Below are 17,021 nucleotides of genomic sequence, written 5' to 3'. Positions count from 1 at the left end.
TGTAACTGCGCTTCAAAAGATGTGCACCTCAGCACAGGATCCATTTTTCTTAATTAGCTGTGGATATTTTAGATGGAGTCAGATGGATGTGAAATACATTGGTATTATTTATTTTCAAGCATCAAAATCCTTCAGGTAGATATCTAAAATAATCCATAATGACTGGAAACTGGCTATAAAATGTTTCTTATAAAATGCTGTGAAGCAATTAGTTTCTTACTATATATGTTCCATGTCCATGCTGAAATGGGGAGCATATGCTGCATGCAATTTTGAGATAATGTTTACTTAAGCAGTGGAAGAGATCTGAACAATAAAGCAACTTTTCCTCTCCCTTTAAGTGCCTCATTTTTGGAGGAAAGTACACTATTACACTATTTCCCAGTCCCTTTGGGGAAGACAGGTGGATGAAGTGCTTTGAGCTTGGGTTGTTCCTTCCTCTCCCCTATTTACCTTCAAACTTTCTCCAAAAGTTGTAATTATTTAGAAATTGCAGAGCTGAAGCTATCAACGGATGCACGTCTGTGAAAGACAAAGCAGCAAAGACTATGCACAACCTTGTAATGCCATTCTCTTAAAGCAAAAGCATGGTTAGGGAAGTGACAGTGTGGTAACAGCCTCCTAGAGCAGGCTGCTTTCGGAGTCACCTTTAGTCATTTTGGTGACAAAACCCACATTTTTACTCCTTGTTATCTCTGCAGAGCACACAGCTAGGGGAGCCAGCGCTGCACTGTGACCCAATTAGTGCAGTCATCCAGTCACAGAGCTAAATCCTACGTTCAGCAATGACTAGAAAATCCTAGTGAAGATGACGTGAACGACACTTGACCCCACAGAATTTGTTACTGATGATGATAAGCAGAGCTAGCCTACGTTTATTTTGCAGATCCAAGCAGAATTTGGAGGGCCATGGTAAAAAATTGTTCCAAATTGGACATGTCTGAGAAATACTGAGTCACAAGCCTCAAGTGGCACAAGGTCATTTTTTCAATTTCTTTTTTTTCAAAGCAAACCCTAGATTTTATTATATAAAGCACCATTGGCAACACTTAGAATATGCAGTCTTTTCTAGCAAAGCCCTTTGTGGCATGACTATCGGTTCGGTCTTAGAGAAGCTTGCAGATGCTACTGCTTCTACTTTAAGAAGAGAAATAGCTTTATGTTGCAAAATATTTAATTAATTTCCTGTTAAAATGAAAAGAAACAACAAAATAGTTATACAATTTTACTAGTTTATATTTCAATTCATAAAGTATACACACTGCAACTATGCTACCACAATGTCCACGCATCTAATATTGATGGAGTTACAGTATTTTTTTTTGGTATTAAACAACAGAGATAATGTATGCAGTTAAGGAAAAAAGCTTGGACATAGCATGTTCTATTCCGTAGTTACAGAGTACATTAGCTAGCATTAGTACAGTAAACAAGAAAAAGGTAGAAATACAAAATAAACCAAATATCTTTATATACAAACCAGTGCCTCTTATTGTTACCAGCTTATACTCACACTGCACACAAAATTTATCCACTGATGCAATAGATACTTCAGCATAACACAAACCATTATAAATTAAAAAAAAATACAAGGTGCAAAACTCCATTCTACAGCTTTCTGGTGAGAACTCAAGAGAATCCAATGAGTAAGAAATCCAAGCACGTTTAGCACCTATTAGTGCAACCGCATCGAGCGTGAAAAATGACCTACACAACCTCTGAACACGTTACCAGGGAAGCGAGTTGGATAGCTATAGATGCTCGCAGCTACGCTCACGCAGTGATTTTTGCCTCGTATATATCTCAGTTTATTGTTTCTTTGTCCCATTCATACCTATGTGCAAAACTAAATCCTGGAAGCTTTCTCAAAGCTTCACAGAAGGCCTGCTACAGCCGGGTAAAAACAAACAAACAAAAACAAAACAAAAAAACTGACAAAACCCCAAACAAACAGACTCAATTGAATGTCAGACAATCCACATAATCAGTACTTAATAGCAGTCCTGGTGTTGGGGATTTTAACGCTGTTGATATGTGGATCAAACAATATGACACAGAAGTGAAACGGAAATTTGCGAAAAATTCTCATTATTCTTGTCTAGCACTTCGACAAGTCTCCCAGCCTCAGGTTGTGAATTTGTTTGGCAGCCCATGCCAAAAAAGCCCAGAGTTGCATAGAATTGATTAGTAACAGAAAGAAATGCCAAACACAGAGAGATGGATGCTGCATCTACTAAAACAAAGTGGGGTTGCTCGACAGGAATGCTGAAATCATCCCCATTCATAAAGCAAAACATGTCACCTCCTACTCTCCATATCCTACCTCTGGGGACTGCTTTCTGGCACTGATGTAGCTCTTGCTAAAGTTGTCTTTTTTTGTTGTCTTTTCCTTTTTTTCTTTTTTTTTTTTTTCTTTTTTTTTTCTTTGACTTTGTTAGTGACACTTTTCCTTTCAAATAAAATATTAAAAAAGGTTATAACTGTAAAAAAACCTATCATATGTAAACTTAACAATTAGGGTTTGGTAAGTTCTCGTACCTAGTCTGTGAAAAGCCTCCAGCCAGACCGCAGAATGGAGTGTTTCTCTGAAGAGCTTCAATCTAGCTACATCACCTGTTAAATATCAGTAGTATGAAGATCCCATGTCTAGCAATAAAACCTTTCTTGTGTTTCCATCCTCTTTATCACTGACCTATTGAAATCCTGACATGCTGTGTTTCTATTTTATTTACATTCTGGTCCTCTCATGTCACAGAATTAAACATCTGGCCAAGGAAGGCAACAAAAGGTGTTGTGTTAAGAAGGTGTGTTTGACAGAACTGCTTTTCAACAAGTCTCTTTTCCTTGGACTCCAGTCACTGTTTTTATAGAGCTTATTGTTCTGTTGAACCATGTTTTCTTTGCAGCCTGTACTTCATTCAATGCCAGACCCAAATGGTGCTCCAAATCCTGCAAAGAGAAGAGTAACTTCATTAATTCGTTATGTATTCCCAGCAGAAGGTTACAGGAGTTAAATTTAGAAGGCTCTAGGACATCTACAATCTCTTGGCCACTTTAGAAGTTAAACAAGTCTTACATAAATTAAAAGTCGCACAACAAGCTAATGAATTAAAAAAAAAAAGCTTTGAAAAGCAAAACAAGACTTGTGTCATTGCCCTTGGTGAAACATTCAGCTTTCTTCAGTACATCCAAACCCTTTAATTCTTTCCCATCTGAGAAGGAGCTATTCCCACAGGAAGTGGACTTTCTACAAACTAATTTTTACCTTTCTGTGAACACAAAACGCTGACATACCCGTTCTAGGCTGAAAGAACAATGTTGGCATGTTTTACACAAATACCTCAAATACCTGGAGTGCTTTCCAATCATGTTTTAAGAAACATGTCTAACATTTGTCACATGTTACTACTTCATTTAACATTGTGAGATAAGGAAATGCATGATTCAGTACTTTGTCAGAGCTTGGATTTCTTCCAAGAAGTTGCAGCAGATCAGTCAGTAATACTGCTCTGCAGCCAGGCAGATGCCTGGAAGTTGTGGCAGCTGGTAAATACAGTTCATGCCATTTCAATTATTTTGTCCGCATACACTAAGTTTCAAACCTTAACTTAAACCTTATTTAACCACGTTTGGTTAAATAACCCATGCAGGAAATAGCAGGTTACAGTTTCAACCAACAGGATCTGTTCCAATCCCTCTACAACGCACCCATGTTTCTAAGAAGGCAGACATACCATACAGCCACAAAATGAACCTCCACAGCATTACCTGTATTTTACATTCTGCCTCCACAAGTTGCAACTTGGTCTGGGCCAGCTCAAGCTCCATTTCCCTCAGCTGGTTTTTCAGCGTTTCCTTCTCCTCATCTGTGTCCTCATCTGAACCATCCTTGGCAGAACTGGTAACCTTCACACGGCCTTCTTTATTGAAGAACTCCCGGCAATGCTCGCAGTCATCCACTTTTTGCTAAAGTAAATACCTGATTGTGAATGCTCGCATTGAAGGGCTGGTGATCTGATCAAAGCCTTTTCCTGCCTCTGCTCTGGAAGAGCAGCACAACACGAGAGGGACCACTAATGACTTGCAAACTCAGGGAAGCACAGCCAAGCAGGAACTCCTGCCACCCCCAGATTTACGGGCTCTGGAAAACGCTGCTGTAGTTTTGGTCAAACCGTGTTGCTACAGTAATGGGCTCTGTACTGCCCACATGTTACTTTATGGCAAGAGACAGCCAGAGAAATCTCCTCCAGAAACGACCACCCCTCAAAAAAATTAACAATTGTTATTGCCCAGCATCGGCACTAGTACGTAACCAATATACCATGGGAGAGAGCTGGCAGTTATTCACCTCTTCTCCAAGATCTCCCCCTTACAATCTTCTTTCCAAAACTGTAAGTCACTAAGGAACTCCTTCAGCCACCATTTTAGTAGTGAAATAAACGTGTGCTTATTGTTATGATTTTGCTAAGATATTTAAACATTGTAGACTGCGGATCTATCTGGTCTCTTACCCGTATTTTCTCAATTTCAGCTTTATTTGCTGTTTGTTGCTTTTCCAGTCGCTCACTCAGCTGGGAACAAATCTGACAAGCAAAATTATGTTACCAGACCATTTATAAATGTAAATTTCCTCTCAAACAAATGCTAAAGCACAAATAAATGCTACAGGAATATTAACATGGATAGTCTGAGGGCTCTTAGAAAGCCAGGAAAATGGGGACGCTGCATTAACTTGTCTCATTGTACATATTCTCATTCTCTACATATTCTTCTATGCCACTGGAAAAAGTGCAGTTTCAACATAAGTTATTAGCAGTTTGGCCTTGCTAAAGGAACCAGAAAAGGTTGGGAATAGCACGGCGCTCTTTTGTCACCTTTGGGATAAAAGAGCCAGGCAAGACAGCCAGAGTAGAAAAAACCAACCCAGTTGATTGCTCGAGACCTGTGTGATGCAGACTTAAGAGTGTTTTGAAGGTTACGTGCCCACTAAAAAGATGCACGAATTTGCTCCCTTGATACCTTATGATCAGGAGCTTGAATTCCAAAGCAAACTCTTTGAAAAGAAAAAGGCACCTTTTTTATTTAAGTGCAGTTACCATTTGATTGAAGAAGGGAAGCTGGGAGAGAACACTTTTTGGGAATGAAGTGAACTTTTGCTGTACAAGAGCCCTTTTGAACAATGTCAGGCTGTAATCGAGGCTGTGGTGACTGATGATCTACAAATACCCACATCAGGGGCAAACAGAACTGACCACCCAGCATCAGAATCTCAACAAAAGAAAACACAAAACCAACCACAAGCTTCCCATTAAAAACAGCTAAAATGTCTCCTCAAATGCATGGCACAGATTACATTTATTTCCAGAAATCTCCTAAAAAACCCTGAGAAAGTCTTGCAATGTGACAGCAAACCACATTGTCATCAAGTTGTACTTACCTGTTTGTAGTCACCAATAATAGAGCTGTTCTTTTTGATCTCTGACTCTGCCTTATCGAGTTCCCTACGACACATTTCCTTCAGCTGCAGGAAAAAAAAAAAAAAAAGTAAAGGGTTTATATATTTGTAAAACCTGAAAAACAACCAGGTGATATTTCCTTCTCCTCCTTAAGCTCACTGCTGTACTCTACACCAGGGAACAGTGGTCTAGCTCAGCTCTGTGCAGACAAGGAAAAGCTGGACTTTGATGGCCATCATTGTTAGAAAAAACTGACTAGCTGCGAGAAGAAAGTATTAAAAAAAAGTGCTGACAGCTGACGTCCTATACTGCCTCTCTGTGCAGCAATCTCTGGCACAGTCTGTGCCTTTGTGATTTCAAGTTATAAATTCACTACCCTATGAAGCACCTGGCAGGAAAGCGAAGAATTCTGCTTTGCTGACGTCCTTTACACTACAGAAGAGGGACAAACATGACTTAGAACACTAAACCCTTCCCACACTTACCACTTTTTTTCTTTTTTTTTTTTAAATTTCTGTACTGCACAGAAACGTGACAATGACAGAAATGCCCCTAACCTGAGCTGACTCTTCTTCTAGGCGCCTCTTTTCTTCTTCTGCATCAATCAACTTCTGTTTGGTCATTAGCAGTTCCTTATTCAGAGCATCTGCCTTTTCCTCCGCCTGAAAGACAAAGAGGGGAGTGCGGCGCTGAAGAGAGGCGTTCTTGCTGTGCCAGGGCTGGTGGGCAGCCACGGGCACAGGCTCCCGCAGGACGCAGCCAAGACTGCGGTCTTTTCAGTCTTATTAATAAGGGTCTGTTCATTGTTACTAATGACGATAAAACTTTATTCTGAAAATTATTTTTCTAAAAATTACCATCTGCAACGGCAAAGCAGCAAAATGAAGGCCGTATACCATAACACTCCCATCACTCCAAACCTCCTCCTCGAATTCCGTGATTAGTTTTAGCAAAACTGGAGTAGGGATTGCACCGAAGAAACCCAGTAACAGAAATATGTTTCGTTTTCTCATCCAGACTGGAAGCCGACCAATATATTGAAGACAACAAAAGGCACTGAACAGCTCGCAATGTGCAGGATCGGTAAAAAGACTATAACCAGCTTAGACCTAAGTTCAATTTGCAAACACGCGATGAAAACAGAATTAATGAAAAATGCCTCTAGAACATTTAAAAAAAACCCCCAGAATTCTGTGACACCTACCAATGGATGTGATACCATCTTTATTATGTCACCCAGAAAATACTGCATGAAAAAACTGCCAAAACAAACCTAACAGTCAGACCTCTCTCTCCTTTCCTCCTTAAAGGAAAGAGATGTCCCACCAGAAACGATATAATCCTCTTTCACTGCAGTTTTTTAAGAATAAGGATGTAATTGATGAAAAATCTTGGGCTCTTTATAAACCTCTAAAAACTCTCTCTGCAAAGTTAAGACACCTTTTCCTGTCTTACACGTGGCAATGCAGTACTTCCCAATAGGTGTATGAATTCTACGTAAAAATAGATCAATAACTCAACTGATATCTAAAATCTTCAGAAAGTAGCTGTACCAATTCCCTTCAAAGGAAGAAAATCAAAAAGTGAATTTTAGTCCCTTAAAGTCCTGCTGATCCTTTAAAACAGATGGCAAAGGCAAAGAGAACATCTTTTCATTATACATGGTTTTTAAGCTGTTTTAAAGTTAAAGAAAACTGGGATGTGGGAGTGCAACAACAGTAGAAAAATGAAGCCTATTTTCTGGTCTAATGCAAAGGCTATTACGGAAATTCTTGTATTTCCAAATGCTTTGCTTTGATCTTTTAGGTTGCAAGATTTCAGACATGCCATGAAGGTATTAGAAAAGGTGTGTTAAACAATGTCCTTTGGTACTTTTCTTTCAGGACACTGGCTAGTAGAATGAAACTTATCATTTCAGGATCCAATTAGAAGAATTAATCAGGGTCCTAAAGCAGGATCAGACCTACCTATCTCCTCCTGGGGGATAACCCCAATGCTGCCAACATCATTTACCCTCTTTGAAGGCATGACTATTATACACCCAATGAGGTATCTCAAAGGTTTTGTTTAATTTTGCTCCTGTCCCAGCTCTCCATTTAAACCGATCAATGTAAAAGCATTCCTGTGTCTCACACAGGCTCAAGCAGCCACAAACACCAGTTAATAGCTGATACAAAAAGCTTCTTCAGTACGTTTTTTGCTGCAGTCCAGCCCGAGTGCAAGCGCTGGGCAGTGTGCACAGCCTTCCATGAGCTGTTTGTAATGAAGGGAAAAGGCGCTGGCAAGAGGAAGTGGACACGCCAATGCGTTGTGAAAACCCTGCTTCCAGAACATATGGCTGTGATCCACAGGTTTTAACACTAAAGAGCAGTAAACGTAATAAACCTGAAAGTCATAAACCAAACCTCATTAAGAGCAACAGCCACCCATCAGCATCAACATTTACTATGAATATTTTTCCAACAGCAAGTTTCCAGGAGACCGTGGGAAACCTTAAATTCTCTGAAGCAGATAAGCTGAAACATTTCAAAGCCTGTCAACTCCTGCACTGTATGATTTTTAGAAGTCTTTCTCCTTTGAGATTTCAGAAATGCACTTATCTTGGTACAGAACAAGAATGGCAAAACATGAGCACTTGAACTCTTCCCCTCGTGTCCCCAAGCACACAGACTAAGTGCGTTCTAGCCTGCCACACACACACCAAATGCCAGTCTCTTTCTGTCTCTGCATGTCCTGTTAAAAAAAGCATATCCTAATAAAATCTCCCAAGCATGAGTATGTAAAGAAGGGAATGGGACAGCAAGCTTAAAAAAAAAAAATTCCTGTAACAAAGCAAACCTGAAGTTTCCTCCCGGGAGCTCTACTGATAGGGGAAACAACCCAGGATGATGAGTTCACATGGGCAGATTTCAACAAGCCAAATGGAAACCACAATAACATTTTCAGAGTTGCCTAAGGCACCTGAGAATCTGATTCTACCGAGAGCCAGACAGACTCAGACTTTCAAGTCTATTAGGCACTTTACAAAAGCCTGTCTGCTGTGAAATCTTATTCATAAGAAATACCAGTTGAAGGAAAACCGAATACAGCATCCATGTCATTACCTCGGTGACAATTCCATTCTAGCTCCTGTTAGACTTCTAATAAACATGGAGAAGAAAGTGACTACTCAAGTACAGGCTCAGAACCTCTCCTCTGCCTCAAATTACTCTGAACGCTTTTCAGGGTAATTACTACTTCAATCACCAGTCCCGTTTCCCACAGACCTCCGACACAGGCCTACATACCATCAGTCTGCAATCAGGACATGGAGGAAAGCACCCATTCCACCCAAATAAAAACCACTCTATGTGTTTCCTCTCCAATGAGAGGAGTAACAAGGAATTAGCCCTAGTACCTTGTCTCCATAGGCACATAAAGACATGTCTTACGTTGTCTAAATCTTTTCGCAGAGCAATCTTGCTGGTCACCAGCTCATGGGCAAGATCATCGTTTTCTTGCTCAAGCCTCATGTTTGCTTCTTGTAGGCGCCGGTTCTCACGCTGTGGGAAACAAAAGAAATCAAGTAAAAGGTCCCCCCAGGTCTATGAAACACAACACCTGCTGTGCCTAAGCACAAATGCCTACCTTATATCTTAAGTATGCAAAGAGAACTCTACCTGCATGAAATTCAATGAGGACAGAACTAGCCAGCCATATTGTAAACATGAAGTAAACAAAATATTAGCCTTGAGAAGAAACCACGTATAAATAACTCTGCTCAGCTATTACTTGTTGAGCTACAGAAATGTTTTTGAAGACTGCAATAGTAGAAGTATCATTCTGCCATCAATCCCTTGCCAGGAGGTTCCTACAATTACTGATTTTCTTGGCTCAAAATAGAATTTGCATGCTGAAAACAAGTGATAAGAGGAGGATCCTGGGAAAACCACCTTCTCTTCTCCCTCCTGTTACAACTCCCACCATACAGGCAGACATTAAAGAAAGTTTACATAAAACTCCTCAGCTTAAAATACACGAATTTATGTGTGTGTGATTGTGTTACATATATGCATACGTAATTTTACATATAAAATTTATTCCTATATTATATTTAAGTAATAAATAAAATATTACTTAACCCTAACATACATAATTCGAAATTAGGGAGAGGAGTGAAGGCAGGATTATAATCAGTGGAAGGCAGAGTTATAATCAGTTAGGCATTTTCCTTCTGTTCACGGCTTTTGGTGCAATCAGCATGTTACGCAAGTGCTAGAAACAGGCTCTAGTGAAACAGTTGTGTAAGCCCAGATACAAATTCATACTACTCCTTTTTTTCTTGGTGAAGCTGGGCTCACCACCACGCCATCCTGATTAACACTGCCAATATACAGAGATTCGCTTCATCTTCATGTAGCCGATTCCCCTGTTGTATCCAAAACTGGTCACAAAGCAAAAACAGCTCAAAGCAAAAGAGTCAAGGTCGGAACTCCCTGCAGGTACTGTGTGTTACATCAGGCTGGAGTAGGTAAGCGTTACCTCAAATCTTTCTATAGGATCCTCCTGTTGAGCTTGCTGCTCTCTCATGGTATGATACTCCTTTTCATATTTCTTCAGCTTCTTCTGGCTAATCTAAATTAAAGCAGCCCATTAGTTCCTGCCCAGAACATCAATAAAAGAACACAATTCACAACGGGTTATGGTAAAAGCTTTAGGCAACTCCTGCCTTCTACAAAACACAGCTAATATCTTCACTCAGATTTGCGTATCAAACCCTTAGAGATGGTAAAAAATTCTCTTCCACTCAATATAGCGACAGAAGCGTTTCTTCCTCTTGTCTTTTTGTGGAACATAGAAAAGTTTTTGAAAGGCACCACAGGAGCATCCTGCCCGAGTTTTCCTCGGTGCTGCACAGCTATCTGATGCTCCAGATACTACAGTGGCTTGGCATAACAGATTGCCTCAAAACCCACAAGATGTGTTTAATTTTTGAACTAGCACGATGCTGAGGTTTCTTCAGCTGCTTCTTCAGCTGTAACATTTATCATCACGCAGAAGTATTTGGTTTACTTTACATGAGACTGCAAATGCTGAAAGGGCAAGGGCAGGCTCAGCTGACATTTCTGCTAGTGTCAGTCAAGCTCGGTAGAAAACAGGCCAGTCCCAGAGCTGCCTAGGTGTCCCGACAAGCAGCAGCAACTCAGAAGCACGTATGCTCTGGTCCCCTGCTGCTCTGGGATTCGGAAGGCTGGAATTTTGTCCTGGGCTCTGACAGACACAGAACACCAGGAAAGTGACTCTCTCAGGGTCCAGGTTTCCCCTTCTGTGAGAAGGGAGAGAAAAGCGGTGATGAATTCAGTATTTTGCACAGTGTTCAAGTCCTACGGGGACACAGAACACAAGAGAACCTGTAGCAGACCCTGACCAGCATCTTTCCTGGTGTCACCTGTGCCATATGCTACAATGGTTTAACACCACAGACTGTGCCGAGATCCCTGAGTGTTTCACTTGCCAGTTACTATGCATCTAAACTAAATCTCTAGTATTAAAAGTTGCCGTTGAACCTTTATTACTATTTCAGTAAACCAAATAAATGAAAAAGCTATAGCTATGTTTTTCTCCTTAAAAAAGCCTCATCTGAGAAACACATTAAACAAATTTTACACGCACAAACAACAGGCAGAATGGAAACCGTGCTTAGCTTCTTTTATCTTTAGTTTTATCGTTAACAACCTCGAAATAAACTGCGGAAAACTGGTCGCTAGGCTCCCTCTAGTGAGAGCTGCCCGGAAACATTTCACCGTACTTCAGCTGACATTTTTTTGGAGATGCCAGCCCATTTATCTGGAGTCAGTCCAGCCACATCACAACTGCAGAAGTTATTCTTACTAAGCACTCCAGACAAATACTCAGAGTATTAACCCTTTACTGACAATGAATCCAATAACTTGAGTAGGTTATTGCACAGCTCTTCCCCTGCTCAAACGCTGCCCAAATTGCTGGGTTTCATACACCAAATCTCAAGCTACGTAAAGGTTAGATCTTGAGAAGCGAGGCATGTGAGAGGAAAGGAAGGCAGGCACGCTGTTATATTTTCATCTTCTACTTCTCCAAGTGCATTAAACCATTTTTGCCTTTAGATACCAATAACGAGGTGATCCTGAGAAGATTTGCTAGTGTCACCGATTCTGGACTCTGGAGCCCTAGGAGTGCCCTGGGGAAGTCAGCACGGCCTTTGAGTCTGCATGGTGACAGAAAGCAGAAATGAACACTGAAGTCCCACCACAATTTTTCAGGAGCAGAGGAGGCAGCAGCAACCCTGTTAGCATTGGATGGCAACATTGAGGAGCGACTTTAAGAATGTAGTGCTGTCTCAAGCCGATCATTTACTGACCTCCTTTCCCGCAGAATGCTGTTGTAATCACAATGCCTTAGTCAGGCTACTTCTCCCTTCCTATAAATGATTTATTTTGACATCAGGCCCTTTTCTGCTCAAAAACACTTCCACATGCAGAGCCAGAGATTTCTACTGACAAAAACCAACTTCCATTTTAGGTCAAAGCAAGCAATTCTGTGCGGCGCTCCCACCAAGGGCAACGCACACGGCTGCGATACAGAGGTGTCCAGCACCTGTGCAGAGCTCAGTACCGCAGTCTGTACTTCCTCCATAACCTCCCACTGAATCCCCCCGAAAACACACAGCACGCAAGGAAGCAGGGGACAGCCTTGCCGTGTACCGCTCAGGGAAGACTGTTGGCGTTAACCACCTCACTGGGAGCGCAGGGACTTTTGGCGGAGCGGGAAGAGGAGCAAGTTGTTACTCAGAAACATGAAAGGCAAACGCGCTCATCACACATGATCTTAACCAGATGCATGTGCAACATGTGACTAATGTTAAATAACTGGAGAGCTAAAATAGCTTGCTTTATTCATGGTTATTCCGTAATTTCCACGCTAGTTTCATATAAGATGCTTGAGCTCCATGCAGAATACTGTTACACGTCCCGCTGCTACGCCAGCAGTACAGGATGCCTTGGCTGCTAACGTACTAGGGAGGTTGTGTACCTATGCTCTGATGCAACAAAGAATTCCTCTGGTGAATTTTAAGGAAAAAGGATATTTTGAGCCACACCAGTGTATCTGACTAAAAATTAATCTAGATGGAACTGTAAAGAAAGAATCACAGCTTCCTTAAAATACACTAAATAAATTATTAAAGTTCCATTTTAGAACTCAATTGCTACAATTATAAAGAGGAATCAATAACTTCCTAACTGTAACTTTTTTTGGAAATTTCACTTCAAGGGCATAATTATTCCAAAGTGCCCGTATAAAGCCTTAGTTACAATATTTACTGATTAGAAAAGCAATTGACTTTCAGCTGCGAGGTAACGCAGTATTTGCTATATATAACTGAAGTCTTAATGTCAAAGGCTAGAACTTTTATTTCATATAGTTATATTTAAGAGACAGGGCTTAGTGGGCAACTGAAATCTAAAAAACCTCCACAATCAAGCAAAATATCCCTCCACTGTTTACCTCGGTAGTTCAAACACGCAGGAGCGCTCATAGAGTGCTCTGAATAAATTCTATTAAGAAAACAGGAATTACTGACATTAATTCACTTATGGGACAGCATCTCTCCAGCCTACAGTACACACCGAACTCTAGTTTCTGTGTTTCTATCCTGTTCAAAAGAAGGCTCCTATAAGGACCAGAAATGACATTTTACTGGTCTGTATATGACAGAAGTCTAGTACTTCCTAAACATTGACTGTACGAACAGTTAATCAGTGATTTGGGGGAGAAGTCAAAGAGCTGTGACGACCACATTAAAAGCCTGTCTAGATTAGCCTGCTGGTCTCCCACACCCTGGCAGAAAGCAGTAGGTACTTACAGTGTCTTAGCACTTGTTTCCAATGCCCAAAAGAAAAGCCAAGGTGGCAGCCAATACTGTAAACCTCCCACACAGGCTGCTCATGCAAAACAATGCCTTTCTGCATTATTAAAAAAACTTCAGCTACCTGTGGCAGCTGTAGACAACACACAACTCAGCCAGCACTTTGTTCCACTTCATACAAAGTAGACCCTCTTTAGACTACAAAGATCGTAACAGATTGACCTGTTACTGTCAGCTACCTAAAGTACAAGTGAAAGAGTCTTGAACGGGAAACTAAACCACTTTTTGAAGCAGCAGCATACATCCCCCACCATAAAGCAGTGACAAATCAAAACCTCACACAGGGAATACACAAACCTCAGGGTCATTTCCCTACCTTGACTTGTAAGAAATTTTAAATGCCAAATCATATTCCTTCATGCTCCTAGAACATCTGTAAATCTACCAATGCATTTTTAATGAGCTCCCTAATGCAGCAGGTAAACACATGCATCCACAATTAAAACTGGCCATTTTCTGTCTGAAAGGTTACATTCTGTTTCTGCATTATCTACTCTGTTTTGAATGAAACCTCCTCACTGTCTCTTGATGAAAGGTACTACCCTGTTTGCAGCTACTACCGGCGAAAGAACTGCAGAAATGTCAGCAATTATTTTATATTAGTGCCACTAATCATTTAACTTTTTTTTTTTAAGTAGTCTGATTTTTATTAGCACTGAATATGGGTTTCTGAAAGCCACTCTGGTTTTGAGTTCTCTGGGTGGGCCTGTATCACTCAGCATCTTAGGGCTTTATTGTAAAGCAGCTGCAATGCATTTGCATTTGGATAAGCGAGTTGCAAAGTTACGCGTGGAGACAGAACTTGTACCCATTACAGACAGGCGTGCAGTTGCTTTTACCACATCCTTACCTTCATATTACATGCTAATTCCATCAGCTTTTTTGCATTTTCTTCTGAACGATACCTCTTGGGCAGCTGTACACGGAAGAATTTTAAAGCCCCTTCAAAGTCAGTCAGTAACAAATCATCCCTCGTAGTCTGGAGACAAGGAAAGAAAAGCCAGTAACTGCAAAGCAGGTTTTGTACAATTACTGAATTCCCAGAGACAATAAAGCAACAACAGTTTTGTAAAGCTCCAAGGACAAAACCACTTTGTGACCTTCTGCAACTGTCTATTCCCCCCCACCCCCCCCAAAAGCACTGTGCTGTACAGGGCACGCCAGACAGCAGCACACGTAGTACAGGAAGCTGTTAGCTTTTCAAAGAAAAAGCACAGTATTTTTGTAACAGGCATCTTCATTTTGTATATAGTGCATGAGGATGCATAAACCACAAAGTAACACTCACTTTTAATAATCCCAGTGCAACGTTGAAGATAACGCTTATTCCCTAGAGAGAAAAATAATGACAAAATAAATTAATTTCTCAGTATTTACAAGCCTGGATATTAATTTATTTGGTGGGTTTTGTTGTTTGTCTAGTTTCTGTGAAAAGGAAAAGCAGGATACAAGTGTAACCAGGTGCTATATTAAATCACAGGCCCAGAGAATGACTTTGCAAGCAATTAGGAAACTATCTTCACTGTACAGCCATTACAGATAGCAACACAGTGTTTCAACACAGGTTTTCCCATCTCCTTAGTAGTCTGAAATGATGAAGGCACTGTGGTGCACTTTATTTTATAATGGCTAGTTGGCCAGCTCAAGAAAATTTCATTTTCATATAACAACTTCTGAAAACACTGGATTCAAATGCAGCAATATATACATCAATATATTGAGCTCTATTGAAGTTATATTAAGGTATTAAAAACCTGGGATAATTTGTGTAATGAAAAAGAAAGTGACTCACTTTAGGACAGAGTCCCTCATCATCTATTCTGCCACTACTCACTAGAAGTGTTTTATTTATACTGTCCAATTAATTACGAAGAGTTCCTCTAGTCAGTAGTAGCACATACCTTCTTAAGGGGTAACTTTGATAATCAAGACACGTTGCTCATCTTATTTCAAGATTCTTTCTTTCCTTTTCACACTAAATTATTCTTTCACTTTTACTTCAAAATGATAAAAACCCCTTAAAACTTCACTATGAACACAATTACTATTTATGAATTGAAAATGTGTTTCTAAACAAATAGAACTGATTTTCTCGATACCATCTGTTCCTTTCTATTACATGGGCACATGGACAAAGCCAGCAGCAGACAGATACAGAGAAAGGGTAAAACCGTTGACCAGGAGATTTACAAACGCTGAAACCCTTCATTAAAGGAAATGCAGACAAACGGCTACTTCACGGTAACAACTGCAGATCCAATGAAGAATGGATGCATAATGTTAACCAGCAGGTAAAAAAGCAAATCATTAAATAATTCAAGGATATTTCAGTACAAAATGTGATTTGTTCACTTACATTAATAAGCTCTGACTCAAATTACGCTACTAATCAGCATGCTGCCAAACGTACTGTTCTAAACATGATTACATACGAAATCTCAACGTAAAGAATTTTGCTCTCTAAATATATGCTGTGAAGTGTAAAGAGACTTCAGGTTTCCAGGAGAAAGAGTTCCAAGCTTGTTAGATTACCAGCAGGAGTTAGCTGGGCAATTTTATACACAATGGCCTCCATGCAATAACATCCTAGAAAAAAATTAAGTTATCATTGCGTATAATACAATTTAACAACAGAGGAATCCACATGTTTGTAAATTAACTCTCATCCCATGAGCACTGTACAGAATCTCACATAGATTCAACAGTGTAATAAGAAATAGGAGATTATAATCCTGTATATATATATATAGACTCAATTTATATCTTTAAAACGCTGAGAACTCTTTCTCATCACAGAAACATAACACTTCTACATAAAAATAATTATCACATGCCTAGCTCTAAAAGAACAGATAGTAACAAGGACATGGATCAAGATAGTGAGAACCTGTCAAAAGTTGCTAGCAGTACAAGTCTCCAATTATAACACATACCTCACATAGGAGTAAGTCAATAATATGGAAGACCATGTAGAGAGGGAATTTTGCAGTGAACAGGGTAAGGAACCACTGGGAAGCATACATGTGCGCTTCAAGGCTAATGTCCAGAAAGTGGTTATACAGATCAGGAATGTATTCCTAGTGACAAAAAAAACACAGAAGTACTGAGAGTTAATTTATACTGTTTCAGAACTGTAGCTGAAATCCCAAAGTGAGAGAAGGAAGCAGGGTAGAGTGGCAATCAGTGCAGCAAGGCAGGCTTCTGTATCCAGCCATGCCTGACACGCCAGAGGACCTACCACGGGTGCTGAAGGCTTGCCGCGATGCGGATGCTCAGAAGGACACTGCACCACATGCCCAAGGAGCCCACCCTCCGAGCTCTCACCTCACAGGAAACCCAGGCAGTGGATGTGCTGACACTGCAAAGCCACTCTGCGACGGGCCTGCAGCGAGCTCGGACGGCACTGCTGTGCCAGCCCCGACGCCAGCCACTCCGCTGGCCAGACGCGTCTGCCTTCAAACCCACCGCACGCTGCCAGCGGCTTCAGGCTGGTCTCGGGTCAACATTCTCTATTCCTAAAAACCCTCCAATATGGACAGTCCTCACCCTTCACCCTTACCGCGAGGTCACAAACACTACTGACGTAAGAGATAAATGGCTAGTTTGGACTTGCAGGCTCTGAT

General features: G+C 40.7%; 1 protein-coding gene across 1 annotated transcript in view; it reads right to left on the bottom strand.

The window, feature by feature from the left end:
• Positions 1-1,215: 1,215 nt before the first annotated feature.
• Positions 1,216-17,021, bottom strand: part of RABGAP1 (RAB GTPase activating protein 1) — a 66,663-nt gene continuing 50,857 nt past the window's right edge. Inside the window, exons 16-25 of the mRNA XM_086475802.1 lie at positions 16,332-16,475; positions 14,687-14,728; positions 14,249-14,377; positions 9,978-10,070; positions 8,888-8,998; positions 6,014-6,118; positions 5,438-5,521; positions 4,512-4,583; positions 3,769-3,966; positions 1,216-2,949 (exon numbers count right to left, since the gene is read on the bottom strand). Of these exons, the coding sequence (XP_086331928.1) occupies positions 2,827-2,949; positions 3,769-3,966; positions 4,512-4,583; positions 5,438-5,521; positions 6,014-6,118; positions 8,888-8,998; positions 9,978-10,070; positions 14,249-14,377; positions 14,687-14,728; positions 16,332-16,475 (1,101 nt within the window). The 3' untranslated portion in view covers positions 1,216-2,826. The remainder of the gene's footprint in view (positions 2,950-3,768; positions 3,967-4,511; positions 4,584-5,437; positions 5,522-6,013; positions 6,119-8,887; positions 8,999-9,977; positions 10,071-14,248; positions 14,378-14,686; positions 14,729-16,331; positions 16,476-17,021) is intronic.

The sequence above is a fragment of the Leptosomus discolor genome, chromosome 19, assembly GCF_034619465.1.
Source record: "Leptosomus discolor isolate bLepDis1 chromosome 19, bLepDis1.hap2, whole genome shotgun sequence".
NCBI classification, from domain to species: Eukaryota; Metazoa; Chordata; class Aves; order Leptosomiformes; family Leptosomidae; genus Leptosomus; species Leptosomus discolor.
The sequence above is the reverse complement of the archived record's forward strand: the minus strand, read 5'-3'. Positions and strand labels throughout refer to the sequence as shown.